At 42.0% G+C, this 12485-nt stretch overlaps 1 protein-coding gene across 3 annotated transcripts in view; it reads right to left on the bottom strand.

Annotated features, from left to right (window-relative positions):
• The window catches only part of SEC14L1 (SEC14 like lipid binding 1), a 108114-nt gene that overhangs the window by 44646 nt on the left and 50983 nt on the right, over positions 1-12485 (bottom strand). For all 3 annotated transcript variants that reach the window (XM_054048018.1, XM_054048017.1, XM_054048019.1), the window contains one exon: positions 7854-7945. In XM_054048018.1, the coding sequence (XP_053903993.1) occupies positions 7854-7916 (63 nt within the window). In that variant the 5' untranslated portion in view covers positions 7917-7945. The remainder of the gene's footprint in view (positions 1-7853; positions 7946-12485) is intronic.

The raw sequence follows: 12485 nt of genomic DNA, 5'->3' as shown, positions 1-12485 counted from the left end.
GACAGAACAAGAAGCAATGGTCTTAAGTTGCAGTGGGGGAGGTCTAGGTTGGATATTAGGAAACACTTTCACTAGGAGGGTGGTGAAGCACTGGAATGGTTTACCTAGGGAGGTGGTGGAATCTCCATCCATAAAGGTTTTTAAGGCCCGGCTTGACAACGCCTTGGCTGGGATGATTTAGTTAGTGTTGGTCCTGCTTTGAGCAGGAGATAGGACTAGATGACCTCCTGAGGTCTCTTCCAACCCTAATATTCTATGATTACAGTGTGAGGACGGTGTGGAGATCAGTGTTTTGTGAAAACAGGGGTGGAGGGAGCCCAGTCTCAGTCCCAATGTCTCTGCACTTTAAGGGCTCCCTTAAGTGCTTCTGTTCCCTGTAGTGCTACCTCAGTGTGCAGTAGAGCAAAGGCAATGTTAAGAACTTCAAACGCTGATGTCCAAACTAATTTGGGGCCACCGAATTAGATAAGTTCATGGAGGACGTGTCAATCAATGGCTACAGCCAAGATGGTCAGGGACACATCCCCATCGTCTGGGAGTCACTAAACATCCAAATGCTAGAAGTGGGACTCGACGACAGGGGATGGATCACTTGAAACTGCTCATATCTGTTCACTCCCTCTGAAGCATCTGGCATTGGCCACTGTTAGAGACAAGATACTGCATGGCTGACTCATTATGGCTGTTCTTATGTTCTTAAAAGAAACTAATTAATAAATTTGTAAATTCTCAGAAAATTCATTCTGTATTCAGGACATCAATGCTTAAGATGCCTATACAGCAAAATAAATTCTAGTAATTTTCTTTTTCTTAATTTTAAACTATGTCAAATAGAGGACTGAAATACTTCTCCCCATTCCATACAACAAACCTCAGCTCAAATATTCTGTCCTCTACAGGCTCCCATCTCCAACTGACATCAATGAAGTTTCCATGGAAATGGGAAGAGTGGAATTATCAGAGTTGATATGTGCCATGCAGAACAGACAAGATAAATATCACCTTTAGGTTGTATCCTACTAATTCTAAGCAATCACAAACAAGAATTTGCCAGTATAGCTTTAGATAGATGCTCATGGATCTCCCTACACAAACTCCAACTGTGCGCTCAGTACATTTAACAAGACATCCCAACCTTTTCCCATGAAACTTGAATGCACGTAACACTTCTAAACTGCTATCCTCAGATTAAATAACAATTGCCAAACTGTCTAGTTTATACTTTTCCAGACCACAACTACCAGATACCCTTTCGCAGGTGGAGGTCTGGAGTGCTGGGTAGGTAATCCATTGTCAAAAGCAAAGCAGTCAGTTTTCCCCATGAGCTTAATTCTAAATTTGAGCTTCTAGACAACTGCCATTTGGCTGATCAATGGGTCCTGCAACCACACTTCTGACATGTTCATAATCTAAACACCTTCAGAGGACTGAAATATTTAGAGAGTATTTTCAGATTAAAGCAATAGCATTGAGTTTCAATGCATTTTTTCTCTTTTGCTAGTACTTCCCCCAAGTTTGGCAGGGTGTTCTAGGTTTCAAAGTGTGAAAGGCTTTTTTCAAAAATACAAAAAACAAACCCACCCAGAACTGGGTAGAAGCAGCTGATGAACAAAGGAACTGCAGCTGTCAGCTACAATACAGTCATGTGTTTCCCCACAAAAACAGAAAGCTATGGAAATACTTAATCATGCCATGAACATGCAAACTGCAGTAAGTCAATTTTTCCTTGTGCTTAACTTAATTCACATTTTTGTAACTGCTGTTCATTCTAAACAAGTTACTAAAAAAACATGCTATTAATTTGTTTTTATAATGTATTTTTTCCTTTGTGAAGCAAGAGACCATTAACAATGACACAAAACAACATAAGCTAAACTGGAAAAATGCATTTTTACTCCAGAATAGGATTGTCCACTTGGGGAGTTATAACAGTATAATTCTACTAGCAAATTTCACTGTGTAGTCAAGCCCATATTTAAAAAAAAAATTACAAAAGAGATGGGGGTTGGGATTAAAAATAATTGAAAAAAAAAAATCACAAGATTATAAACTGTTTTGAAAAAAAGATAAGATACATACTAAGATTCTCCTCGTTGTACAAAGTTCCTGCACAGCAAGAAAAATATATTTACTGGGAGAGAGGGAAGGGGAAGGACTTACATTCCATTAATTTCCAATTTCATAAATGTGGTTTTTTAAAAAACCAAAAGGACCCACATTGTATTGATTTTAAACCTACTGTTACAAATTACACCCACGGTTACTATGACAGACTGAAGAATAGAGAAATAACCCATTCTCCAAATTCTATCTACTCTGTGCACTTGAAGGAACTTTATGTATGGCCATTTTCACTGTTTCCCTTTCATTATCAGTTAACCAATGTCCATTGTTTCAATGGATCTTCCACATAGCAACAGGGAAAAGGAACATTTAAAAAAAAAATTACGAAAGCAACAAAAATTGGCACAGGATTTTGGGCAGGTGTAGTACCCAAAATTACTTTTAATTCATTTTTTAAAGAAAAGTAATTAGATTTCAAATTGACTGATATTTACTGACAAATCAGAAATAAGTAAGAAAAAACTCAATACAATTCCAGATCTAGGGATTATATTTTAGTTTACCAATCTAAAAGACTAGAGAGTAGATATGGAGAACTTTAACAGTGAAGTGTATTTATGCTTCATGAAATTCTATTCCTCTTTTGTAATTCACTCATTTTAAACTCAGAACCTTAGGGACAAAAGTCTTCACAGATCTGTTAAAAATAAACTAAGAAAAGCAGGCAAGTCATCTTGTCAGAAAATTCAAATGCACACATATTTACTAAAATGTTGCAACTGAACCTTGCTCCGTTAGTTTGTCTAGTTTTATGCGCAATGAGTTTTAAGGTACTTTGACTACTGCACTAAAATGGAGGAATTATAATTTATTTATTTTTGCTACAGCTACAATTTATCAGTAGTTAGAAAGGATTTCATCTTCAAAGAAGCACAAAATGAACTTTGATTTCTGTTTTAAGAGAAACTAAAAAATATTTAACAGTTAATGTGAACAGTAATTTAATTCTTTAAACTGAGTGACTGTGGAAGTAGTTTATGGACAGATTTTTCTGAAGTGGTCAGCACTCAGCAGCATCCAAGGTTCTCAATGGGAACTGATGGATACCAAGCACTTATGAAAATCTGTCCACTTCATCTAGATGCCTAAACAGGAGCACAGTTTTTTTGGAAGTCCATCTCCACTTGAAGATGCTTAGCACTTTTGAAAAATCTAGCCCTTAATCCTCAATCCAGTTTTCTTAAAATCACAAATTCTTAAAAAGATATACTTACAGTCAATATTAACACAGTATGGTGTAGGTCTGATGCACACCAACCATGTGCAGCCACCAAATTAAGATATAAACTTCATTTCTAAAATGAAATTTGTAACTGTGGATGGAACATATTTATAGACAAAATGTAAGTGCAACACACTTTCATCATATTTCTAAATACTCAACACCATTGGTGCTGAAATCTAGAATATGGATTTCATTAAAACATGGTATATGCTTCCTTACGCACAAACGCATCCCTTGGAAGACTTGCTGAATATCAAAATGTGACCCTAAGAGCACCCCAATGCCCAAGGGTAAGGGGGTCCCCAGTATCTAGCAGTGACCCTCAGTTGGCCTGACCAGCTTAGTGTACCACCCCAATACCCTTTAGAACTGGCCAGCCATGCTGATAGAACAACTGGGGAGAGAAAAACTGCTTTGAACAAAAGACTCATTTTTTAAGTTAGGTTTTAGTCTTTGAAGCATATTTTTATGTTTGTTTGTAACCATTTCTATCCCAATTCCTTCTATTTGTTATCACTTCAATATCTTGTTTTTCCACACAACCATCTCAGTGTAGTGTTTCAAACTGAAAAATAAAATCCTCAAAGCAACAGGCTGGCGCTGGGTACAGTCTCTTTAAAGGAAGAGTGAACTTGACAAGGTTTTGTGAGTGCTACAGTGAGGGGCTGAGCACTGCAGAGGAGACAGTTTTGAATAGGCTGCTGGTCTCACCCTGCAAGGAGTAACCAGGCTGATGCAAGCCAGGGTGAGGTCAGTGTGCTGTAAGTGGGCCGTTGGTGTGTCAGGGCTCTGAGCCAAAGCTGCACAGCACAGAAGCATCCAGGATTACAAGGCAGGCAGTAAAGACTGGTCTCGGTAAACCCCAAAAGCATTGCAAAGCAGCTGATTTTACAATGTTTAAATTTATTTTGGAAATTGAACTCAAAGGAACTCTAACTCATGTCAGCCAGCCAGCATCACAGCTTATATTTTTCGGCTCAAGTGCTCATTGCTTAACCTCGTGTGCCAAGAGTAGTGGGATATGTATGAGGGACCCATCATTCCAAGGTTGGCATTTTAAAAACTAAGCTGTGTGCACAACAATGTGCATAACTTACATAAGAAAATTTAACTCTTCAACTTAAAGAGCTTTACAAATGAGCATTAGCATTCTCAAAGGGTTTTGAAAGCATATTCTTTTGGTTTCTTCTTCCATCTATCTAACCTTGGTAACGCAAGCAAAGGCTGAATAAACAGTACTTTTCCCCATTTCAGCTACTTTTAGCATTATGTAAACTGGGACATGAAAAGGAGGAGACTAACAAGGTGGTGGTGGGAAGGGGGGGGGGGGGAGGAAGAGAGAGAAAAACCGGTTTGGTTTGATGAATAACCATACTTTCTATTCATGTTACTTTTCAAGAAGCTGATGTTAAATATGTTCTAGTTTAATCAAAAGTTATTGTGCTAAAAGCAGAAATCTTTGGGTGAAATTCTATGGCCTGTTTTATGAAGGTCAGAATAGATCATAATGGTCATTTCTAATCTTTAAGTCTATAATTTTCAGGAGTTAGCAATGAGAAAACTTTAAAATAAAGTAGCTGTAAATCTTTAAAATGATATTCTTTTAGAGCATGGTAGTACATTTAAACCTAATGCAATGCACTACAATGCAAATTCAGCCCCCAGAGCAAGTAGCAGGACCAGGAACTAGGAAGATACGCAGAGGAGTGGGGAGGAATCGAAGATTCACCAGGGAGGCTAATTCTATCCCAATGACTGGAATAGTTTAGGTGGAATTCTTATGCAGTCTCCCTCTATGGAGAGTCAAGACAGAGGATCCACAAGGTGCCTGACTTCCCCACAGCTTTACACTCCACCATTTCTCTTCAGAGAGCGCCTCCAAATCTGCAAGAAGAGGGGGCTGAATTTTCCCTGGCCTGAATCTATTGCTATCCCCAGATATACATCAGGGTTTCAAATGATGCTTTTTGGAATTTCCATAGAGAAGGTATGTGGGAGGGAGACATATCCCTAATACTTTTCCAGTTAGAGAAAACATTCATTCCTTTTACCATGATAAAGTATTTGCAACACAATAGTGCTGGTGAGAGCTTGCCTTACCAATCCTGGGTCAGAGCAAAGTAGAATTTAGTTTTACTTTTCTTTCTTTGAATATGATTGTTTCAGGCCCCTCAGTAGAAGCAGCAAAATTTGCTATGGTGTATCAGAATTCTGTAAAGGGGACCAAGATTCTACTGTCACAGTATAGAAGTATTTCTTATCACTTTCCATTATTTATTTGTAATGTACGTTGGGGAGAATAGGAAGCGTGCAGTTTAAATGGTCCATCATGCAACTAAGGACACTCATTCAGTTGGCTTTAGTGGAAAAGGGAAGTTCTAAATGGTGTCTCCATCCTAGAGCTGATATTAGGACTTGATGTTACTAGTTCCAACTAGGAGGAGAGCTGTAGGCCTTCATAGTACAGATATGTTTAGAGTTCTGGAGTGGGACTACAACTAAGACACCTTTCTACAGTCCAGTCGGGGATACAGGTACCAGTTAGAACCTCTTTCGGTCCCATCCTCCATTCCCAACCATTCAATATGAACAGAATCTTAGCTCAGTTTCATAGATGCCTTGCAAGAAAAGTCTGAGGGCTTTCAATATTCTCAGACAGCTTTCAGATATTGATGGTAAGACAGCACTTACAATAAAGATAACAGAGTTTCCATTATTTCTTCATTAAAACAATCTGTCACAGCAATAAATAGTATGCTGCCACATTGAAAAAGCTGTTCTGTTCTAGACACCTTTAACTACTTTATAGTTTTGGGGGTGTTTCTTAGTCTCTTGTGGTCAATGTCTCATGTTCTATTCACAGGGATTTAATTTTTTCCCCAAGAAATCTGAAAAGTCTGCAAGCCTAAAAACCATATTTTTATACAGATGTACAAAAAACTGTTTCCAAAAGTGGTGCAATTTAGACTTGGCACGTACCATTATTTTGTCTGGAATGAGGAACAGTCTTGCTGCTACATTTAAAAGAAGTTTTGTTTTGAAACAGTTGTTACCATTTGAAAGTTGGGTGATGAGCATATGCAGTATGATACGTTCATTTCAGCATAAAGTGGAATATGCTGAACATTCTCACTAGCATTATTTGATCATTCAAATAACCATTGATGGTGAACGCCAAAGATTTTACCTCTGTGACAGAAACCAAGAAAATCTACAAAGAGTTTGGCTCCAACTTACAAAGAGCACTACTTTGTCATTTCCTGCAATAACAACCCACCTTAACTACTGACTTTACCAATTTTCCAGTGATGTAAACACACTTAAAGCCAATGATATAATAAAAAGGTACTGCAGGTGTACAAATGTATTCTTAAAATTAATATATTGCAAGCAGAGTTCTTGTGATAATAACTGCCCTATGAATGAAGTTAATGTTTGAAACAAAGAGGGAAGAAGTTGATGTGACTGCTCCTCATATCCTTTTTCTATTTCATGAGAACCTGAACAACTGTGGTTCTGACTAAGTGTATACAGAAATATCAGAGATCTACTTCTGTTATTTTTAAAGTGGGAACCTAGGTCAGGGTCACTCTTCAATACTGGCGGTTTTCATTTGTAAAAAGGACACATAGATTAGTGACCACACACCTCAGGGGCTTTGTTCGATGTTATGATAAATGAAGGGGGGGGGGGGAGAAAACTCCTTTTTATGGACACCCGAGCATGTGGCGGTTCAGAGCCCTAAAAATTCTAGCCTTCCCATTGGATCTTTTGGTCAGGTGCCCATTCACTTCCTTTTACCTGTGCATAGTAGTAAAACTGCTTAACCCTTTGCAGGTAGAGCAATTAAAAAACAGCTACTAATTTTTTTTTGTATAGCTACTGGCTGTCCATAAAAGGGAGCTCCCCTCCCGCCCTTCATTTATCACAGGTGTTTTTGTTCACCTCTCTGGCATTCCTTTATACTCCTATCCCCAACCCTTGACAATTAATTCAAAATAGAACTGCTAAGAGAATACTTCTTGCCTACTGCTCTGGCCACGTCACCCTCTTCCACTGTAACGAATTTAAGCTTCTCATCCTCAGTTTCAATGCTCTTCACAGCTCTGCCGCTAGTGTCTGCTCATCCCCTACTGTGTTTCTTTGCCCCTCCAAAGATGCCAGCCTCAACTGTCTTTTCATCAGCTTCTCATACAAACACCTTTGTGCCTTCTTCCACATGCAACAGCCTAAATGACCAACACCTGCTCCTTCAGACCCACCTCTGCTGCAAACCCTAAAATAAATTTACCAAAAATTATGGCTAGGCTTTGGGGAAGAAGGTTGGGCATTTCCCTCTCTCTCCTACCACTTATATTTTGCTTGACTTCTCAGACTATAAGTTCTTCAAGGCAGGTACTCTGTATACTATACAGGGCCTAGCAAAGGAAGCCCCGACCGCACTTCAGCAATACAAGTAATAATATTCAAATAAGAAAATTACAGTTTAAGAATTGATACTTACAGCCATAATTAACTCAAAGGGGTGTTTATATACCCGCACGGGGGACTGATATTTCTGCACCATGGTTTCGGATTAATAAGAACTATTCAGACCTGAAAAACAAATTTTTAAAATGTTATTGTCATATGTGGGAGGCCAGTTTTACTGTTGAATGTTGTCAGTTTACAAGAGAGATTCCTTGCCCCATCTCCTCCTGTACAGTATCCTACCTCAATCATGAAGATTGCAGTGGCAACGAAGTATTTAACACCAGCTGAAACTTTTCTGCTGAGCTTATAGCTGAAGTAAATTATACTGATATGCCACCATAAAAATTCTTTGCTTGCAATTAGGTTTTGTGGTTTTTTTTTTAAACACACACACACACACACACACACACACGTACTGTGATAGAAGTGCTACAGAAGTTCACAGGTTTGGGGTTTTTTGGTTTGTTATTAAGAGTGTAATATGCAAGTTCACTTACCACCCTACTATAGGGTCTGAGCAACTATATATATTTAGACAGCATCTATATTTTAAGTGCTCCCAAAATGTTAAAAAAAAAAAAAAAAAAAAAGCAGCAAATTGCTATGTTCTCATTCTACCTTTTTAGCAACATGCTGTTGGGACATTTCAAAACCACTCATTCACAAATGAGCATTACAAGAAGTCTCGTGACTATTGGCACATACTGTTAGATGGAAAAAGCTCTGTCCAGGTTAGTCACACAGTCCCCTCCCATTGTACAAAACCCTGCAAAACTCACAATTCGTGGTATATTATTGTAATTCCCCCAACCTGACTCTCAGATTGCTGAAGGGACAATTTAAAACAATTTGATACAAGGCCCTGCATTCCATTTTCTAATAACGTATAAAATTCCAAAAAGTTTAAAAGATGCTTTTTCCTCTGAAATAATGTATTATGTGTAAATAGGATTACAGTATCCTTCACTATTTTCAAGCATGAAAGGAATATAAAGTGCTGATGGACCTACTTGTTGATGAGGTGAGAAGGAACTAAGTCTTAAGTAAACTGTGGATATGTTAATATATACACACACACACACATGGAAAAATTCACTGCTGGCATAAGCAGAAGCAAGTATGTCCACTTACACCAGAAATGAATATGGTCCATCAAGTTCTTTCTTGAACGCATACTAATGAAAAATACTGGCATCAGTACTTTTGGATGAAAATATTGGCTGCCAGCCAGATTTAAGACATACATGCAATGTTAACTTCTTTGAATAAACAGCCATATTTCTCATTAATACTAATATGCTCTTATAGCATCTATATTACTTCCACGAACTCATCAATTTCAGATGAACAGTACAGTGGACAGAAGTCTCACTTAACAGAAACGTGAAGCAACAGATGCTAAAAAATAATGAGACTGAGAAAATCTGGCAAAAGATTCTATTCAAGTGATGAATTCATCCATCTACATTCACCCTCTGGATTTATTTTAAAATAAAGTATCTGAAAGTGCAGTAATAAATAGTGTTTAATTTTTAACTTTTCATTAAAAATTACAAATGCATTTTCAGTGTAGAACTTCAGTACTGTTTTACATACAGATTGGAAATCTGTATAATAGATGCTTGCTTGGTTAGTTAGTTGAATTGACTCAGTATACAGATTTAAAGGAAAAGGCAACAATTATAAAGCCATGGAGACTAGACATAAAACAGAGGTCTTCCAGACATCAGCTAGCATAGTTCTTAGTCTGCTTTTAGAAGAATGAACGTGGCAGTCTCACACACATAACAGCACTCAAAGTAATACCCACTAAAGTCTATGGAAAACAGTTTCTATGGTTATAGCAAGATTTAACAAAATAATTCAAATGTATAACTCATAGCCTCTCCACTAAACCAGCCTCAAAATACCAAAGGAATGTTAACAGCCTCTTCCAAGAGTTTTTAAGTTGTATGTTAACTAACAAATATTTGGTAAGATTCTAAAGGCGAGGAAAACTGGGGAGAAAAAACACTTATCTGAAACAAAAGACACCTTAAAGCTATTTGACAAATGACTGAAAGCTACAAAATCTAGATAACTGTAAAGAAAGGACAGATGGGGAAGATTCTTTTCCCTCAAGAGAGACATTTAAGACAAATTTATCTCAAGTCAAAAGCATCTTTCTGGGCTTTATCAAAGCACCTTACTGGAACTAAATATAGGTACAAATCAACAGAGACGTAAAATCTTCAAAACACAGCTGCTTTCCCACCAAACTACAAGACTCTCAAGACTAAGTTTTAGAGAAAGCTTGGAAAGATTTTCAAAGTAATAGTTTATATCTGACATTTTAGTGCTTCTGTCTACAGTGAAGAAGCTCTCAGGTCCCTAAAGTGAAGACAAGTATCTTTAAAGGACTGTGAATGGCTGAGCCATTACAAACATTGAATCTATCTCCCCTTGTAAGTATTCTCACACTTCTTATCAAACTGTCTGTACTGGGCTATCTTGATTATCACTTCAAAAGTTTTTTTCTCTTACTTAATTGGCCTCTCAGAGTTGGTAAGACAACTCCCACCAGTTTATGCTCTCTGTATGTGTGTATATATATATATCTCCTCAATATTTATTCCACTCTGTATGCATCCGAAGAAGTGGGCTGTAGTCCACGAAAGCTTATGCTCTAATAAATTTGTTAGTCTCTAAGGTGCCACAAGTACTCCTGTTCTTTTTGTGGATACAGACTAACACGGCTGCTACTCTGAAACCTATCTTTAAATTGGGGAAGGTGTCAACAGTCCCGGACCAGGGGGAGAAACATATGCTTTCTCCAGATATGGATATATTTCCCCTACCCCCTTCCAGAAGCTGGGGAGGGGAGGGGAGGGGGGGGGAAGAGAGAGAAAAAAAAAACTTGGGAGAGCTGGAGCTAGATAGAGAAAGTTGGAGGAAAAAAAGTTGCTTCTTTATAATGCCCAATGGTGGGGGAAGGAGGGAGCGAGCGAGCACCCAAAGCAGGGCATGAAAGGTAAAAAGAGAAGTATAGGAAGTAGCAGCAGAAGCAATCAGAAAAGACAGAGGGGGGGGGGGAGAGAAGATTGTACCCTTTGTTTCCTCCCCTTCCCTTACAGAAAGGGGGTGTAAGCATAAGAGAGGAACATGAAAGCATTAACATAGAGCAGGGAATAAACAGGGAAGCAGAGGCGGACTCAAGACATGGAAGAAAACTGGGGGAAGCACTAAACAGATTCTAAGGGGAAGCTATGAGCACGATGAGGGGAGGGGGAAAAGCAGAAAATCTACAGGGTGAAGGGGAGAAGGGTAAACACTACAAGGACCCAAGCAGGGGGAAGCAGTGTGAAGGGGATAAAGGAGTAAAAAAATGGGCAGCAGGGAGGGAGGCCACTGAGAAAGGGGGGCTCTGGGAAAGTAAAAGGGGGTGAGTAGGGTCTGGGAAGCAGGAGGGGGCAGGGTGCACAAGTGTAGCGGTATAGGGGCAGAGGTAGGGTACAGGAGAGGGGCAGGGGTACCAGGGCAGGGTGGAGGTGGCAGAGGTAGGAACACAGGGTGGAGAGGGTGGGGATACCAGGGTAGAAGGGAGAGAGGCAGAGGTAGGGGCACAGGATGGAGATGGGGAGGTACCAGGGGAGAGGGTGGGGGCACCTGCGCAGGGGGGAGAAGGGCAGAGGTAGGGGCACAGGATGGAGAGGATGGGGGTCCCGGGGCAGGGTAGGGGCGCAGGGCCAGGGTACGGGATGCAAGGAGAAAGGGGACAGCGGGAGGGGACGCGTAGGGGTACACGGGAGAGGGATCGGACGCGGGGGGGGGACACGGGAGAGGGGTCGGAGGGGAGGGGGAGGGACACGGAAGAGGGGTCGGAGGGGGAGGGACGCTGGGGGGACACGGGAGAGGGGTCGGACGCGGGGGGGGACACGGGAGAGGGGTCGGAGGGGAGGGGGAGGGACACGGGAGAGGGGTCGGAGGGGAGGGGGAGGGACGCGGGGGGGACACGGGAGAGGGGTCGGAGGGACGCTGGGGGGACACGGGAGAGGGGTCGGAGGGGAGGGGGAGGGACACGGGAGAGGGGTCGGAGGGGAGGGGGAGGGACGCGGGGGGGACACGGGAGAGGGGTCGGAGGGGAGGGGGAGGGACACGGGAGAGGGGTCGGAGGGGAGGGGGAGGGACGCGGGGGGGACACGGGAGAGGGGTCGGAGGGGAGGGGGGGGGACGCGGGGGGGGACACGGGAGAGGGGTCGGAGGGGAGGGGGGGGACGCGGGGGGGGACACGGGAGAGGGGTCGGAGGGGAGGGGGGGGGACACGGGAGAGGGGTCGGAGGGGAGGGGGGGGGACGCGGGGGGGACACGGGAGAGGGGTCGGAGGGAAGGGGGAGGGACACGGGAGAGGGGTCGGAGGGGAGGGGGGGGGACGCGGGGGGGGACACGGGAGAGGGGTCGGAGGGGAGGGGGGGGGACGCGGGAGAGGGGTCGGAGGGGAGGGGGGGGGACGCGGGAGAGGGGTCGGAGGGGAGGGGGGGGGACACGGGAGAGGGGTCGGAGGGGAGGGGGGGGGACGCGGGGGGGACACGGGAGAGGGGTCGGAGGGAAGGGGGAGGGACACGGGAGAGGGGTCGGAGGGAAGGGGGAGGGACACGGGAGAGGGGTCGGAGGGGAGGGGGAGGGA

Source organism: Malaclemys terrapin, chromosome 13, assembly GCF_027887155.1.
Source record: "Malaclemys terrapin pileata isolate rMalTer1 chromosome 13, rMalTer1.hap1, whole genome shotgun sequence".
In the NCBI taxonomy this organism is placed as follows: Eukaryota; Metazoa; Chordata; order Testudines; family Emydidae; genus Malaclemys; species Malaclemys terrapin.
The sequence above is the reverse complement of the archived record's forward strand: the minus strand, read 5'-3'. Positions and strand labels throughout refer to the sequence as shown.